Genomic DNA, 18,472 nt, shown 5'->3' on the forward strand with positions numbered 1-18,472 from the left:
TCTCCCTCTGTGTGCTCACTTTCTCTTTCTCTCGCTCTAATAAATAAATAAATAAATAAATAAATAAATAAATAAATCTTAAAAAAAAAAAAAACCCTTTGTTACAGTCCCACAGGTCCCTAATGCCCTATTTATTTTTTTTAAATCTATTTTTCTGTTTTTCACATCGGGTACTTTATATTTTTGTGTCTTTGAGTTCCCTGATTTTTTTCTTTTTCTTCTGCATTCTGCTGTGAGACTGTCCATTGAGATTGAGTTGTTGTTTGTTTTGTGTTTTGCTTTTTAGGGTTCTTTTTTGTGTATTTTTCAAATCTAAAATTTCTTTTTGGTTCTTCTTTGGATCTTTGTTTCTTTGCAGAGATTTTGTTTTTTCATTTGTGGTGAGCATGTTCAGCATTGCTCATTTGATGACTGCTTTAAATTCTTATGTCAAATTCTAAGATTTCTGTCATCTCGGTGGTAGCGTTTATTCTTTTTCATTTAGGTTTGAGATCTTCCTGTTTCTTGGTATGATATGGTAAGATTTTTCACTGAAATCTGGACATTTTGGTATTATATTGTAAGACTCGGGATCTTATTTAAAAGTTCTGTTTTAGCTGACTACCTCTGACTCCTCTCTTGAGGGGAGCGGGGTAGGGGACGGGTACGACCTTGTTGCTACCAGGTAGGAATAGAAGTTCACGTTCCCAGCCAGCCCCCAATGAAACCTGAGGGCGATGTTTCTTATTATTGCTGGACAGGAGTGGAAGTCCAGCTCTGCCCATGGTCTTTGCTAACACCGTGGGTGGGTGGGGATGGGGACCTCATTACTCCTTCTCACAGATGAAAGTCCCAGCTCCCTACTTGGCTTTTTGACATCACCCCAGCAGGGGCAGGAGGTGTCCTATTACCACCTGGTGAAGGTGGAAGCCAAGATTCTCTACCTGGCCTTTGCTGGCATGGATGTGTTGAGCCAGTTTTTTGTGTTCTTGGGCTGGAGGATAGTGGGTGTTGTCTTAACATTTTGTATATTCCTAACCTGCTTTTTTCCTGGTCCTTTGCTAAAGAGAGCAGGCTTTTCTTGGGGCTTTTTTTTTTTTTTTTTTTTTTTTGTCTGTACCCTTTGGCATTTCCAGGTAACCAGCTTCTTTCCCTCCAAATATATAAGGTCAAAAAGAAAACTGTGGAACTCACCACTGACATTCCTTGGGTCCCAAAGTCCCTAGTTGGTTTGCCTTCTCTCACCTTTCAGAGTTTTCTTATGTTTGTTTCATATATAATGTCCAGGGGTCTTAATAGTGCTTAGAGTGAGGAATAGGGAAACATGCATTTTCTCAGAAGCAGAAGTCTGCATTGCATTTTACAGATGAGTTTCTGGGGCTTTGCATAAGCAGACTGAAACCTTACCAGGGCCCCAGCACCATTTGACCACACATGTTCTCTGGCTTTGAGTTATAGAGCAAATGAATCTGGTAGAATTTCATGGATTCTGAATCCCAGAGGTTACTGTACAGTTGTCCCCAACTGAGTCCACTGCCAGGATAATCTCTCATCTTCTCTTCATCACCACCCAAAAGTTATCATTTCTTTTCTTTTGGTTCTAGTTGGGAGAATGTGTGGTATTTACTTTGGCTCCCATCAGCTCTGATTCCTATAACAGTAACAATGACATCACTTCCCCAAAGTAGGAAATAATAATCAAAGATATGTTTCCATAACTCCCCACGATTTGAGAAGCAGTGGATTGAAGCAGATCAGCATGAAACTTCTGACCCTGACCCAAAGGAAGTTGGGTTCTGATGTCAACAATTGAAGTCCAGGTTCTGCCGTTCCAGTCCCTAGCTTATCCTGTTACTCCTTTTGTCTGGAATTTGGGATGTATCATTACATAGAAGCAGTTCAAGTACCAGAGAAATGCAAGTCATACCTTATACTTAATGGAACTTTACTTTTTCCAAAGCACTTTTTCCATTTGTTGCCATCGATCCTCACCTCGGCTGAGTATAGTAGGCACTTCTGATGTTCCTGCCCTCATTGGAAGGCTGCGGACACTTAGGTCCGGCTCTACCAGGTCTACCAGGATAGAGTTCAGACTAGATATTTTCTAGATATTCTTGTATTATGTTCTCTAATCAAGTGTTGTTTTCACAGCCTGTAAAGTAGAAAGGATTTCAGCTGCACACACATGCTGCTTCTATGGAAAGGCGGCCGCAGCCGGCCCGGCTCTGAAAGCTGTTCGCCGTCAGGTTTATACACTTAGCTGATCCGTTTTTGATCTTGGAGAGATCTGGGCACCGAAGGGGTTGTGGCAGAATTGTAAAATAACTGAAGTTTCTGTACAGTAGGGTTAAACTTCTCTGGAACTACATTTTATTCACTTATGAAATTAATGCCTGTATTATTTATTTTGCTTTTGAAATCCCTAAAACCTGGGCTATAGGATATAATCAAAAGCAGATAGAATGGGGCGTGGCTTCTCCCAGATTTTGAGGTGGACAGATTATAAATAGATTAAGCTTGACTTCTGGTCCATGTGCTAAAATAACAGATGTAGAGGAACAGCCAACATCTGAACCCAGTCTGCTGTCCCACCCCTGCTTCCCTCCCATCCCATACCTCCTGCCCCAACCCCAGAGACACTGGTTGGGTATTTCCTTTTCCCAGTTCTGTTCACAGGCAGATCAATTGGATGGGGCTAAAGATGCCCAGAGAGCCTATATCGTCTGTAACTAGGACTTCCTCTGAATTAAACACACTTGGGCACAGACAGGGGATGGTTAGTCTGTTAGATTGGCACAATCCCAGTATTGCAAGGAGCCCTAACACATGTCTGAGTGGTCTCTGAATGTTCTATCCCCTCTGCAGCCTTGCCATCAGAGGTCATTCCAGGTAGGTTTAGGTAATTCCGGGAGTCCATGGGGAGAAGAAAAAAAAATGTGGTGGCTTCCAAGGAAACTCCTTATACTGTCCCAGAAATCTGACTCCTGGTTGGTTCCCTTTAGTTTTCTTCTGGTGCTGCAAAGAACAAAACTGTTCTTTCTCTCTTCTCTGATAGGATTTTAAATTCTTGAGGCCAGCTAGCTACCTTCATGTCTTTAAATGTCTCTTCAGGTGAAGGGCCCCTAGTTCCTCTGCCTTTCTTTATATTGCATTGTCTCCAGACCCTCGCTGTTCTGGCGCCTTCCAGAGCACACAATAGCTATTGTCCTCTTATTTTTTTTTTTTTAATAGCTATTGTCCTCTTAAAATGTGTGGGTCGGAGAATCAGAATGTCAGAGTTAGAGGGGACATTTGAGATGATCTAGTTTACTCCCTTTCCCCACATTCTCTCTGTTTTAATACCAATAGAACTTTGATTGGTAAACAGTTACAGATTTCACATGCAGCTGGAGTCAGTGAATATGCAGAGACTTCCTAGAGCAGTTAGAAAGTTTACTTGTGTTTGGAATGTTCTGGAACCTCGAATTGTAAACAAAATCTCTCTGTATCAAGCCTCATATGATACAGGGAAAGTGACAGCTCTTTTAACTGAAATAGTGATAAGTAGTGGCCCACTAATGCAGTCACATCTCGTCAGCGTGTCTTGTCCTTGCTCTGCAGCTCTACCTGCTACAGGTGCTCTCTGAAACAGAAGGTCTGGAAATGGAAGATGAAGTCATAGCCAGAGTGAGCTTGGGAAAACTCTCGTGAGAAACTTAATGCCTAAAATGGTCCAAATCCCATCGTAAGAAAAATTCAATTAGGAAGTGAACAATTACTCTATTCTTACAAGTTCAGAGTTTGAGGGTTCTCTAAACTCAAATAGTAATAGTTGAATATGGAGTACTTCCAAGCTAACAAAGCATGTTTCCCCTTCAGTTAGGTGTTATTCTTATCCCATTCTAGAGAGGGGAAGCTGAATTAGTTTTCATCAGCTTCAAAAAAAAGTCCTACTGGCTAGAGGACACAAGAGTTGTGTCTCCCCTACTCAATCTTTTTCTACACCCTGCGATCTTTCCCTATTAAAATCCTTGAGTTACGTTAATGACATTTGATGTGTATCTACTTTCTACATGAAGTTTATGCGAGAGTAGAATGCTTGGTTTTCTCCCCCACGAAATGAAAGCCACAGTGGGATCTTTTTAATTCTGCCTCTGTACATCCTGTTACCTCTCACAGAGAGCTCTTAACTTCTCCTGGCCAACTCCTCTTTGTGTCCTTCAATAGGAAGCTCAAAAGTCACCTCGTGGATGTCTTTCCCCCTATTTGATTTGGGTCTGGCAGAGTTGGTGACTCTGTCTTATTTTCCCACTGTGTTTAGGAGCACTAATCACACAGCATGGCCAGTATTTTTCAGCATGTCTCTCATGACCACCAGACTATGGGCTCTGGAAAGACAAGGGTTCCATTTTTTCCTGGCACTCAGGGAATACTTGTTTGCTCAATATAAGAGGACAGCTCTTTGCCTGTTGTGTTGATCCTAGGGTCTCGTTAGAGCACAGAAGAAATTCTCTGGGTCTGCAGATCCCACTGGGTCTGTGCTGCTGCCGCCACCACCTTCATCACATCAAGACCAAATAGGGCAGGCAGCCAGGTCCGAAGGGGCTGGCCACAAACAAGGGAGCCTGCACCTTCTGTTTTCAGTAACCGGGAGTCTGTGCATGCCACTACCCCAGCGGAGAAGTGACGTGTTTGGACTTAGTTAATGAACACTGCTCTGGATTCGGCATCCTGTGTGCCCCACCTGCCGGAGGCAGTACTGCCTAATGGTTAGAGCTCCTCCTCTGAAGTCAGATCTTCTGGGTTTTGTGTTTTGTTTTGTCTTTTTAATTTATTTATTTTGAGGTAGTGTTCCATGATTCATTGTTTGTGTATAACACCCAGTGCTTCATGCAGTACGTGCCCTCTTTAATACCCATCACCAGACTAACCCATCCCCCCACCCCCTCCCCTCTAGAACCCTCAGATCTTCTAGGTTTTAATTCCACCTTCACCACTTAATAACTATGTATGATCTTAGGTGAGATGATCATCCTCCCCATTCCAGTTTCCTCCTGTCAAAACGGAATAATGAATAAATGATGAGTAAGTAGAAACAGCATCGAAAGCACTCGGTGTAGTATCTGGCAGCTCGCTGACCCGGGTCCCAGGAGACCTCTGTGGTTGCTGTTGCCGTCCCCTGCGTCCTAAAGCCTGCCTTACAGCACACCACGCAGGTGAAAGATGGGACCGGGGAGGGGCTACGTGGTAGTTGGGACTGTTCATTAGCATTCCCGTAGTCCCTGCCACCATTTGTGAGGCATTTGCTTCAGGCCAGCATTTGGTTAAACACTCGACAAAATCGACTCCTTTGTGCCCCACAATCACCCTATAAAGTATTATTACCTCCGTTTTGCAAATGAAGAAATGAGCTTGAGAGATTGAAACAGCTTGCCCACGGCCAAAGAGCCACAGACCTGTCAGACTGTAAACCACTGCACGCTCCAGATGTGGAAATCGTACAGTATAACCAGTTTCCTTTGTGTTGTTTGTATTGTTGTTGTGTTTTCAGTTTCCTTTGTTTTGCGGTTCTTGTGGTCAGCACTCTCTCGAGCCTTCACACTGAAACGACAGATTCACACCTCTAAGATGAATGCTTCTTTGAGATCGATTCACAGTCTGAGAGAGCAGATGTTGAAATACTAAACGTTAAACTGTGTACGTCAGACACAGGGCTTTCCGTGTGCTTCCTGTGACCCCGGCCTGCCACTGCAGCCACACGTAACACACGCACTTTGCATCAGTTATTAGCTAAGATTATGACATCTTTTCCACTTGGGCTATTGATGAGCCGAGTCTTCTCCATTCTGTCATTTCCAGAGAGAGGAGGTGCCTCCAAGAGAGTGCAGGATATACAGAAAGGCACTTGCCGATACCAGAATCTTGCCATACTCGTGTTGTTACTATGCACCAACAGAAACTTCCCCAGAAGGAAAACTTGCAGGTCATGCATGTCTGCCTCACACAAAGCTGGGAGTCACCATGTGGATCTGGGGTGTGGGGATGCCCAAGTTAGCCACCCATCAACATAATGAGCATGGTAGCTCTGGCACCTCACTCCTACATTTTGTAGGCTGTAGGATGTTTCTCTGCCTGGAAGTGTCTATAATTATAAGTTTCAGTGTTCAAAGGATCTTTGTGGATATTGTGAGGATACTCAAAAATATTCTTGGGGGCAGGAAAGGATACAGGGCGTGGTTGGTAGTTTTTTGCTTATTTTGTAACCACCCAAGTAGTGGGGGAGGATGAGGTGGCATATTTAAGTCCCACCCTAAAATGGCACAGTAGATGAGCCTGAGGTTGCCATCTCTTCACTTAGATGGCAAGAAACCGTTTGGGACAAGGAAGAGATTGAACTGGTGTTCTCCAATTCTAAATATGTTTCACTCTCCAAAACAAAGCTTCAGCCCAGACTCTTGTTTTGCCCTTTTTTGGATGGTTGGAGTGGTTGAAAGTGTAGGCTGTCATCATCAGACTACTGTGTTTGAAACCCAGCTGTGTGACCTTGAGCAAGTTACAGAACCTCTCCAGGGCTTGTTTTCTGCATCTGTAAAATGAGGAGAGTCATAGTTTTACCTCATGAAGCAGTTCTGAGAACTAAAGGAGATTAGCCATGTAAAGGGTTTCACATGATCCTCCGTGATGTTAGCTATTACCACTATTTTGTAAGAGAGAAAATGTGCCCCTGCTCTCTGCCTTTTCACAGTTTTCTTTTTCAGCCTCTTCCATCGTATTAGGGACCTAAGAGAATGGTTAGAATTTTGACTATTGCCAGTCATAGGTGTCACTCCGTTCCTACTGAACCTAGATCCCTGGTCTGTGCTGTGTGCACTCTTCCAGGAGGCAGCAAACATTTCCTGTAAAGGACCAGATAGTGAATCTGTTGCATATTCTTCTCCCTCTCCCACTTCCCGTTTTCTTCTTCCCCTTCCTCTTCTTTTTCTTCTTCCCTTCAAAGGTGTAAAAACTCTTCTTAGCTTGAGGGCCACACAAAAACAGTCTGCAGACCACGGACTGCTGACCCTTACTCTGATCTGACCCTCCCTAACATGGCCAAAGTCTCCAGTACTGGGGTTATTCTCTTCCATCATTGAGGTCAAAAGATGCTAATCAAAAAGACAGTAAGTTTTCATGTTAAAAATGGGGTCCAGCTGAAAAATAGCACTCTCTCTTCTCCCACCCCCAAACTCTCCCACACACCATATATAAAGAACTTCCAGAGTTCCCTACTGAGACCAAGAAAGGGTTTGTAAAGAATCCATTAGAGGCAGTTTGACAAACGCTCCAACTTGGATAAGCTCTGTGCCTGTGAAATTACTCCAGATTCACTTGGAGCCTCAGTTGTGATTTTAATTTTAAATTCCTGGGGGTTTTGCGCCATCAGGTCTCATGTCTGGAGCAGTCACGTTTTAGGACAAGAGCATCTATTGCTGTGAAGTAAGCTAACCGTAATGAACATGAACATCATACTTTTTCCACAGCAAAAAAGAAAAAAGAAAGCAAAATGCAGGCACAACCTTTGTGAAATGACAGTATTAAATTGCAAGAGATGATGGTAACGCAAATATTTAAATTCACAACTAAAATAGTGCTTGTAAAATGTAATTGCCAGGGAGAGCATGCCAGCTCATCGTTCTTTCAGCTAATTCTCTGCAGACAGAATCATTCATACAGTCCTAGTTAAAAATGCTTATTTTAAATAAACTGCTTTCTGGTTCTTTTAAAACTGCACAAGTAAGTTTTATTGACCGGGGACGATTTAGGTCTTTGAGGTGTCCGTGGGCAGGAGAGAGCTCCTGCTGTATGGGGGCTGTCTGAGCTGGTTTGTCTTGGGCTGCAGCTTTACTGATGGCATGGCTTCCTTTCTCCCTAGGAGAGTTCCCGTGATGGAGGTGATGGCATTTTTGGTGAAAAGAAGGATGACAGCCAGGCAGGTGAGACTGTGTCCTTCTGAAGGCAAAGAAAAGTAAGGTCCCAGTTTGTAGTTATCCTGGAGTTCACATGTAATAAATATGCGCTTTTTTAAGGAGGCTCTTTTAAAAAGCCCAGTTGACTTTCATCAGACTCTCTTGGAGTCACACATGGAGCTTGAATGGGGCTCTGGCAGGCTTCCGCCACCTGTCGTTGAAATTCAGAAGTGAGATCAGTGATATCTGAGGTCAGGATGGAGTCAGGGAGAGGAAAAGGAATTGTGGTTTCATTGATTTATTATTTATTTAATTCATTTGGTGGGAGAGACGTTAGGGAGGATTGGTTTGATGTGGTTTGGGTTTTTTTTGCTTAGTTTTTTCTGAATTTGAACTTAACGTAAGTCTTTGGCAGTTGGAAGACCCAGCTACACAGAAGCCCATAGTTGTAGATGGAGAAGGCCACAGAGGGCCTGCTCGTTCCCATGCCTTAGAGCAAGGTCCCTGAATTGGTTCTGCCCCCGTGGACAGACATATTTGTACGTGAGAGATGACAGAGCCAACCACAACCGAAAGCTGTTTCTAAAGCAGAATTGCAGCCCTTCCAGCTCTGCCTTGCTCCTGAGCCGATTGATCAGGTCCTTGAGTCAGCTGTGTTCTTATTTAAACAAAACAACAAAAATAGCCACCTTTGTTTTGATTCTGTTTGTAAATACTAATATCCTCACTGATGTTTGAAGCCCAGGATGGCTCCGACCCAGACAAATCACCCTGGCCAGTTTCATCTGCTCTCACGGCTCGCCTCAGACGTCTGGTCACCGTGTACCAGCGCTGTAACCGCAAAGAACTCTGCCGACCGGAAATTCTGGGACCAGGTAACCAAGGATACTGGGTCCAGGAAGAGATGTTCAGGAGAACCTCAGAAATGGATCTCATCAACAAGGAAGCTCAAAAGAGGTAAAAGTCAGTGACCCAAAGGGCATATGGAGCTGCCGACGAGTAAAGGTGACAAGGGAATGCTGATAGCTAGAGACCAAGTGCATTAAATGTTCTCGTTGTCAAGTTAGGTGGTCTCCAGAATTAATTCAGTCCAGCCTCCAGTGATGGTATTGTCGTGCTGGCTGGGGAGTTGATGAGATCTAGGAAACCCTCTTGTTCACAATTCCCAGACTTCTGTGATTTTCCAACTTGACCCTCTTCCTTAAGTTGGACCCCAATCCCTAGAAATGTGATTTAAAATTAGCATATATCAGACCATGTTCTTCTACCAGTCCTTATCAAGCCTTTGAAAACAGGAAGTACTATAAAATGCCAGCCCAGAAGGAGGGGGATACACCAAAAATGGCCACAGAAGGCCAACACAGGCTAGGAATGATGCCACCAGAAAAAAATCAATAGAGTTGTAGTTCTTTGAGTCTTTCCATCCATCCTTCTGATGTAACATCCAGTGAATGAAAAGAATACCAAGTAGAAAAAATAGCAAATCCACTTCTGTGTACGCCTTCTGACTTTATGAAATTTGGTAATTCAGGGAAAATATGTCTCTCATCTTTCACAGCTCCAAAGAGAAGAACTCGAGCCCTTCTCCCCTGCTTCTCAGTCCTCCACTGAGCCCCTCACCCTACTCCTGGCCTGACTCCTTTAGAAGGCTGTCCTCATGCTGCGGACAGAAAGACTATGGGCAGGGTGTAATAATCCAACCACCTTCCATCATTATCTTAACCCTACAGGATGTAGAGGCTGGAGAACCTTAGTGTCCTAGATATGGGCTACCCGCCTAAATAAAACCTGGAAGAAAGTCAACGTGAAATAGGGGTCGGGGGAGTTGTGTGGCTGGGGGAGTCACTTCCCTTCTCTGGACCAATCTCCTCATCAGGAAAAGAAAGGGGGTGAATTTCAGGTCCCTCCAGGATTCTGATTCTGTGTTGTCATATGGGGGGCAAAATCAGGAAAAATATTTAAGCATACAGAGTATTTTAAGATCTTCATCTCCCATCAGCAGAAACAAACAAGGGAATCTCTAAAATTAATGAATCAGGAGACAGCAGGTCTGCACACATGACTTAGAAATAGATAAATACCGGAAGAAAAAGTTGAGAGATTTGAAAGTGGTGGTAGGATAATAGGCTGTTTTCATTATAAGCCTCTCAGCCCAATTTAACTTAAATAAAAGTAATTAAATAGGTAAACCAGGCCCACCTGCTTTCTTGACTCCATGGACTCTCCTAGTAGGTGCTCAGTAAGTAGTTTTTGGCTTTTTTTTTTTTCTCTTAAGGGAAAACAGCTCACTCTCCCTTTCTGATTAAATCCCAAGGTGGACTAGGAGAGAGCAAGCCGACTTCTATAGAGCAGTGTCCTCCTTCGGGGTTGTTTATGATCAAGAAAAGAAAACTTTTGACTGGACACAGTTCCGCATCATTTCCCGTTTGGACAAGAAGTCGGATGAGAGCCTGGAGCACTACTTCTATAGTTTTGTGGCCATGTGCCGGAATGTCTGTCGTCTGCCCACATGGAAGGATAGCGGTAAGAAAGTTCTCTGTCCCTCTGTCCCCAGTGCCACAGGGAAGGGGCGTGTTTGTTTCCAAGGTACGGAATCACTTCAGGTAATCTTGATTGTAAGAGTAGAGTCTACCTGAAGAATTCAGGTAAAGACAAGTGGGTTTTCACAAATTCATGGACTGCTCATTGGGTCCACCCCTCATAAAGTGAAATCTCTATCCCAAAACGATGCAACGTCAACAAAAATTGAAATTCAGATTAACACCTCACAGAGGAGAAGCTACTGTTAATTACCTTCTCCAGCGTATTGTTAAGTCTCAGAGATTTATTCTGTGGTGAACTTTGCTCCCTCCTTAGATTATATCTTAGGAACTTTTAACTATTTTCTCGTGTATTGACTTGTAACTATAGAAAGTAAGTGGCTGTCTTTTAAACATGCCCTGATCCAGTAGAGACCCCTTCTGAGAAATTGCTTCCTGGTTGAGACGCTGCAGCTTCCTCTTTGTCCCTCGCCCGCCTCACACTTTGTAGATAAACTAGATGTGGCTCATCTGACTATATTGTAGAAAGGCTAAAACAAACATGGAGTCCACCCAGTGTGGGTCCTGGGCTGAGAGCAGCATGCCCCCGTGTGACATGGTTAGGGTGTTTTCATTAAAACCAGGGAGCTGGATAGATTGTAAGGAGCTGGGCCTTGCAGTCCCACTGACAAGACCTGGCCTCCAATCCTGGTTCTGCCACCTTGAGCAAGTTGGCATATCTGAGCCTCCTTCTTCATCCTTTAAACGGGGATAATGATGCTACAGCCTAGCATTGTGAGCGCTCAGTGACGTGTGTACGGTACTTCAGGTAGAGGGCACAGTACACGCTTACTGAATGAACGCTTACCTTCTAGAACCGAAGTTTTCGTGCTCCTCTTTCACCCTCACTGGGTCTGGCCTTGTTTCATAGAAACCTTCCATTCTCGTAGCTTTTCGTGGTGTCAGGGGCACATGCACCTCAGACTGTGTGCTGGGGAACCAGGGAGCTAAGCTGTTAGACCAGAGACCCAGGGGCTCAGGTGGGTGGCAGGTGTCCTGGGGCTGCCTTCAGTGATAGGCTCTGTGTTGGCCTTTCCAGGTCCCCCAGATCCCAGCATCTACGTGGAACCCATCACTGAGGAACGGGCCGCGAGAACTCTGTACCGTATTGAACTGCTGCGGAAGGTCCGAGAGCAAGTGCTGAGGTGTCCGCAGCTGCACGAGCGCCTCCAGCTCTGCAGGCCCAGCCTCTACCTCCCAGTCTGGTGGGAGTGTGGGAAGCATGATCGAGACCTGCTCGTCGGCACTGCCAAACATGGGCTGAACCGCACTGACTATTACATCATGGCCGACCCCCAGCTGTCCTTCCTGGACGCCTACAGAAACTATGCCCAACATAAGAGAACGGACACCCAGGCACCAGAAAGTCTCTGTTGCCTTTACCAGACCAGCTCCAGACTATACGAATCTCTCACATACACTCAGATGAGCAGGACTTCAGAGCCCCTTGAAAATGAGCCTGAGAATCTAGTGAAAATAGAAGGTAGAGATGATCATCCTGCTGCACCTGCGGGCAGTTTATCTGACATGCCTTGTGAAAACTTTATTTCTAAAGTTCACGATGTCATTTCCATCCCCCATGATGAACGTCTGCTGCCTGAGTCCTTGGAGGGCATGATGTATGGTAAGAAGGCCCTGAGTCGGGAGCCAGGCTCCTTTCAGGAGAGCCCAACTACCAGGACAGAACTCAGAAGGGATGCTCTGGCCGTCTCGGCCAGCGAGGACGGGAATTGGCAGCCTGGTGGCTGCGAAGCAGAAACACCTGCAGGCCCCTCTTTTATGGACAGCTTAGAAGCAGGAGTCGCTCAGATGAACATCAAAAATGGAAAACATCTGTTGCTGTCTCTTTCGAGGGAAGGGGAGCTCTGCAGTGACACAGGGCAGAGACCTGACAGCATTGGGCAGCTAGAAGCCAAACGCTTAGCTTCCCCTTCCTTGGATCAAGGAAAGGAAAGTGGGTTTGTAGATATGTGCAATCTTAGTGTCTGTGACTCCAGAAGAAGCCTGTCATCAGATCAGCAATTAATTGATTTATTAGAAAACCAAAGCTTAGAAAGGAAATTGGTTTTGAGTCAGGACCACAGCGATGAGGAGGAGGAAGAGGAGAGTGTAGGCACGGCCGCAGGCCTGAGGCAAAGGCCCGAGGTTGTGCATCTAGCTGAGCCCACTGCTGATGCCCTGAGGGAAAGGAGCCGAGGCTTCCATGGGGAGGAGGCCGCGGGCCAGAGCCCTGGACCGCAGGGGGCGTTTCCTCAAGCAGCCTGTCTGTGTCACTGCAAGCACGCGGAGGGGTGGACACGCGGCCTCGAGGATGCGGAGTTTGAAGTGGAGAAACCCAAGGGTTATAACCCAGACACGTACAAAAGTAAAACCAATAGTATCACAGTGGAGGCGGAGCCCCCTGCCCCTCCGGCAGAGCCCGGTCAGGGGAAGCACGCGCTGTTAAAAGAGCCGTGGAAGGACAGTGCAGAGGGGAGAAAAGGTCTCCCTGTGTATCCGGAAGCCAGTGAGCTCAAGTCCGAAGACATGGATTTTGAGAGTAAAGATGATTATGACAGAGATGGGAACGGCCATGCTCAAGGTACAGTCTGGGGTCTGTGGTATTTTGGGTGAGCCAGTCCTCACGTGGCGGGGTGGGGCACGCAGCTTCTGAGTCACACCTGCCCACGCTCCCTGTGGTTTAAGACCAGAGGTCACAGGCCTTGTCTGAGAGTGAGACAAGAGCTTAACTCTGATCATTCCAGAACATTGAGGATGATTATAAACAATTGTAGCACCTTTGCCGAATTAGCCGTGTGATTTGGGCAGGGCTTATATGCTTCTTTATGGTAGATGCTACATGTGGTGTCGAGGGGAAGGAACTTGTTCTTCCACTAGGCGAAGTCCTTCAAACCGGTTAAAGTAGAAAAGCCTGGGAATGTCAAGAACCTGCAGTTTTCTATAGGGGGGAGTTAATTGTTCAGAAACTCCACAAAAATACAAATAAATGTGATCTTTATTAAGGTGAGAAAAGATAGTGCTGTTTATTCTTGTCATTGTCCAAACCTTGTGATTCAATGTTGGTGCATTTGGTTTAGATTCATTTTAATAACAGGAGTAAAAATAACAAAATTATAAGTAACTCAAAAATACAAATACATTTGAGCTTTTTAAAAAGGGAAGTCTTAGATAAGGCTTTAGGTTAGGAGGACTTTTTAAATGTTAAGAGTCTAAGTGACTCAGCTATATCCCCTTGAAGGGATATAAATACATTGATTGGAGATTCTGAGCAACAAGAAATGGTTTTTAACTTTTTAACTGTTGTTTTTACTTCTTCAGACCCGAGAGGGCATTTTAGAGTGAACAAAAATCATTCTATTTATCCTTGTTATTGTCCAAAAAACCCCACAAAAGACAAAATCCCTGTTTGTGTCTGGCCTAATGCTGGGTGAGGTACTCAGGGATTTAGACAGACACAGCCTTCTCCTTCTGCAACAGTGACTTTTACATCACAGAGGGAAAGACGGAGGGGAGCTTACCTAAGCTTCCCTGCATGATCTAGCTTCCCTTTTATTATAAGCTCCCTCACCTTTGATTTCAGTCATTGTGATTAGTGACTCCCTTGAGACGGGTTCCAGACTCAAGTTAAAATTTACACGCTAGCTAGGATAATGACAGAGAGGCTACTGAAAGTAGTTTAATCGCCTTGTAGCCCCAGCTGACCCAGGGGGAGCCCATCTCTGACCTTGTCCGTCCTCAGCCTAGGCCACAAAGGATTGTTGCCGTGTGTTAGATTATAAAACCCCCGTTGATTTTTGAGCCTTGTTGTGGGGGAAATCACCAAATAGTCTATGGAAGTCCAGGCAGTGAAATGAGTGCAGAGTGTAGAAGAATATGGCTTTAGAGGAGGAACATCTGTCCATCAGCGCCCTGAGCAGTGTCAGCTTGCTGAGCTTCGGTGAGCGGCGCACACGGTCATGGGCAGGCCCCCTTGTGCCAGCGCTTTTCAGAACGCTTTTGCAGACCTCAGAGGGGGTCCTCCACACACAGGAGACATGGAACAGGTGGGGCAGAGGAGGTCGGTCTGTTTCTGCACCTGGAAGTCTACTGTCAAGGAGCAGTAATTGGTACAACTGTCAGGGCCAGCCCCCAGATCTCCTGGCTCTTTGTCCAGGGTTTTCTCTCACACATCATTACTTTTTCTTAAAACTCAAATCCAGCCTCTCTGCTTGAAACCTTTCAGTGATGTTCCCCGTCGGAGGGAGAGTAAAATTCGAATTTTCTATCATGACCTACAGAATTGAGCATTACCTAAATGATTCTGCCCTATACTGTCATCTTCGTACTTTCCCCCTGGCAGTGTCTAGTCCCTCAGCACGTCCAGAGCAACCATTGTCTTCCTCTCTCGGTGTTCTCTCCTTCGAGAAGCCCTCCCTTCCACCAGCTCTTACTCCCTATCATGACAGCTTGTTTCTTTTTATAGCACTCGCCACTGTATATAGTTGTATTTTTTGTTTTTAAGATTTTATTTATTTTTTGACAGAGACAGACAGTGAAAGAGGGAACACAAGCAGGGGGAGTGGGAGAGGGAGAAGCAGGCTTCCCACGGAGCAGGGAGCCTGATGCGGGGCTTGATCCCAGGACCCTGGGATCATGGCCTGAGCCGAAGGCAGACGCTTAACGACTGAGCCACCCAGGTGCCCCTCTAGTTATATTCATTTATTATCACTGTTTTCTTGTCTTTCCCCCATGAAACCGTTAGAGTCTGAGGGTCAGGGCCACATCTGTCTTGTATATCCTTGAATCCACTAACCTAGCAAGGTCCTGTTCATGGTGGGAGGTCCCTGCAGCTCCTAGACTTGGTGCACAGTCACAAGTGAAATCTCCACATTTCAAAGGATCGACATTCCTTGTCATTTCACAAGAAAGGAGGCTCACCACTTTTCCTGCACTGGACGTTTTGCTACCCTTTGTTCATTCCCTGTCATTCCCTCCCTTAGCGGTAAGTGGGTCTTTAAAGATCCATTTCACATTGATAATAAACTTTCACCACTGAAACGTAAAAGAATGAGTCGCATTTCCATTTCTTTCCATTGATGAAGTAATCTAAATGTTCTAGGTTTGTCATTTTTGACATGAAGCAGGTCTATTTTACCTTTGTTGTAAGTTTCAGGACTTTTCATCCATCATCGTTAACATCAGCATCTTGCTGTGTTACATTTCAAAGACTGCCTTCAAATGTATGAGTATTATAATGTTCAGTTTCCTCTTGTCAGCTACACCGCATGTACAAGCCTCTCGGTGCTCATTCCGCTCTCATTCTTGGGTACACAGGACAACCTCCTCTTTTCTTTTGTTGTTTTTGTTGGTGTGTGGATGCAGAATTATCACATGACTTGCATGGATAGCCCTAGAGAAAGGATCTGCATTTATGGCTTAACTGATAGGGTTCTTCTGGAAATAGCGTGCTAATTAATGTTCAATTTCAAATAAGTTAGCACAGAATGGGCTAATTTTTTGAAAAGACAGATCAGGTGTCTTCATCATTCAGATCATTATAGACTCCCAAGTACCGGATTAATTTTTTAAACCCTTCTTTGCAGATTACCCAGGGAAATATTCTGAAGAGGAGAGCAAAAGCTCAACATCAGGCATTGCAGGAGACCTTGGGGACGACCTGCAGGAGGCTCGGGCTCCCACCATTGCTCAGCTGCTCCAGGAGAAGACCCTCTTTTCCTTCTCCGAGTGGCCAAAGGTACTCCCCAGAGCATGCATTCTCTACCCAAAGCATTCTCAGCTTGTGGAGTATTTGAGTATGAGCTCAGAGAAATGTCTAATATCCTGAAAAGGTATTAGTAATGTCACATATGAACATTAAAGAAATACACACTCGACCATAAGATAAAACTGTCTTCGTATTTAAAGCTCCGTGGCTTTAATTTTAATTTTCATTGTCCAGACCATAGAACTTATTTTAAGACTTGTAAAGTGAGTACATCTGAGTGCTTTTTTTCTAATCAACCCCTTCTGGTTAGAAAACGTGACATGTGATCTCTAGGGACTTTGATAATTTGGGTAGCTTGGTGCTTACTCCTCAGAGCATTTGGTCTTTTTTATAGGATCGCGTGATAATCAACCGCCTGGATAATATCTGCCATGTGGTGTTAAAGGGGAAGTGGCCGTCGGGCCAGCAGTACGAGCCCTCGGGCACCCTGCCCCCGCCAGTGTTAAGCAGCAGTGCTGGTTCTCGGGGGAGCCTTTCGGAGCCAGAAGTGACCGAACTTGGCTTCAGCAGTAGTGCAGCATTGGTGGCCCCGATCCAGAAGGTGAGGCCCCGAGCGCCGCATCGGCTGTGACACAAGCAGTGAACAATGCTTTGCACTTCTCAGTTGAGTCATTTCATTCAGCAAATACTTACTGAGTGGATAGGGGTTTTTTTCTTTTTTTCTCTCTTTCCTTCTTTCTTTCTCTCTTTCTGCTTTTGGTTTTTCTCTTTGGTTTTTTTTTTCTTTTCTTTTCTTTCTGTAAAGTCACTGGTATTAATTGAAGAATTTAGATTTTATCCTGTAGGCAGCAGGGAGGTACTAAAATTTTGGAGCAGGGAAGTGCATGATGAAAGCAGGGTTTTACAGCTCGGCTGGGGTGGTGGGCAGGTTCTTGGGAGAGGAGGGTCAAGAAAGAAGAGGGCCAGAGGCTGGGAGGCCAAGTGGGGATCTGATGAAGAGATGAGGTCCTAGACCAGGTTAGTGGCAGAGGGGGTACAAACAAAGGGAAAGGGGCGGATGTTGGCAGGCATGACCTGATGACTAATATACATACTAGGAGACGGAGGCGTGAATGGATCAGTGTGTTCCATACTTGGAAGACCGTGAGAATGATGGCAGCTGATAGAAATTAGGGAAATCAGGGAATGGGTTTTATAAACTCAGGCTCATAACTCAAGTTTAATCTGAGGTACATTGTTAGCACACTGCCTTTTTTTAATTTTCCAATGGATTCTGATGTACATCTGAGGTTGATTCCCTGGATTACAGTCTTGCAACTCCAGGGGTACTTTGTGGACCAGCAGCGTTAGCAGCACATGGAAACCTGTTAGGCATACAGAATCTCAGGCCCACTGAAGTGGAATTGACATTTTAAGAAGCTATCCAGGTGAGGGTGCCTGGGTGGCTCAGTCAGTTAAACATCTGCCTTCAGCTCAGGTCATGATCCCAGGGTCCTGGGATGGAGCCCCACATTGGGCTCCCCACTCAGCGGGAAGCCTGCTTCTCCCTCTGCCTCTGCCTGCCCATCACTCATGCTCTTCCTCTCTCTCAAGTAAATAAAATGTTTTAAAAAACAAACTATCCAGGTTATTTGGTGCTAAAGTTTGAGAATGCTTGAGTGGAAAAACGTCTAAGAATTGATTAGGAATCCTGCCAGGCCCGAGGAAGTCAGGCCTGGAGAAGGAGCTGCCATTCAGCCACAAAAGTGGCATTCAAACCTCCATGTGTGTGTTTGCAGGAGACCTTCCTGGCTCCAGTATTCACAAAGGATGACCAGAAGCACAGACGTCCCTACGAGTTTGAGGTGGAGAGGGATGCAAAGGCCCGGAGCCTGGAACAGTTCTCTGCCACCCACGGGCACCCCCCCATCGTCCTCAATGGCTGGCACGGGGAATCCGCAATAGATCTCTCCTGCACGTCAGAGGGGTCCCCGGGAGCCACGTCTCCTTTCCCAGTGAGCGCCAGCACCCCTAAGGTCGGGGCTATCGGTTCACTTCAAGGAGCCCTTGGCATGGACTTGTCTGGGATTCTGCAAGCTGGCCTAATCCATCCAGTGACGGGACAGATTGTCAATGGAAGCCTCAGAAGAGATGACGCTGCCACAAGGAGGCGGAGGGGGAGACGGAAACATGTTGAAGGAGGGATGGACCTCATCTTTTTGAAGGAGCAGACACTTCAGGCAGGAATCTTGGTGGGTATATGAGACCATTAGGTAAAAACCTTGACCTTTCCACTCTGAGTAATA

The 18,472-nt window shown here is 45.4% G+C and overlaps 1 protein-coding gene across 4 annotated transcripts in view; it reads left to right on the top strand.

Moving 5' to 3' along the window:
* CHD6 (chromodomain helicase DNA binding protein 6) overlaps nucleotides 1-18,472 on the top strand; it is a 192,856-nt gene that overhangs the window by 161,745 nt on the left and 12,639 nt on the right. For all 4 annotated transcript variants that reach the window (XM_025875413.2, XM_073880411.1, XM_073880412.1 and 1 more), the window contains 7 exons: nucleotides 7,871-7,931; nucleotides 8,645-8,861; nucleotides 10,219-10,427; nucleotides 11,523-13,064; nucleotides 16,066-16,217; nucleotides 16,582-16,788; nucleotides 17,966-18,418. In XM_025875413.2, the coding sequence (XP_025731198.2) occupies nucleotides 7,871-7,931; nucleotides 8,645-8,861; nucleotides 10,219-10,427; nucleotides 11,523-13,064; nucleotides 16,066-16,217; nucleotides 16,582-16,788; nucleotides 17,966-18,418 (2,841 nt within the window). The remainder of the gene's footprint in view (nucleotides 1-7,870; nucleotides 7,932-8,644; nucleotides 8,862-10,218; nucleotides 10,428-11,522; nucleotides 13,065-16,065; nucleotides 16,218-16,581; nucleotides 16,789-17,965; nucleotides 18,419-18,472) is intronic.

Source organism: Callorhinus ursinus, unplaced genomic scaffold (assembly GCF_003265705.2).
Source record: "Callorhinus ursinus isolate GAN/ISIS: 27379988/994484 unplaced genomic scaffold, GSC_fseal_2.0 scaffold38, whole genome shotgun sequence".
In the NCBI taxonomy this organism is placed as follows: Eukaryota; Metazoa; Chordata; class Mammalia; order Carnivora; family Otariidae; genus Callorhinus; species Callorhinus ursinus.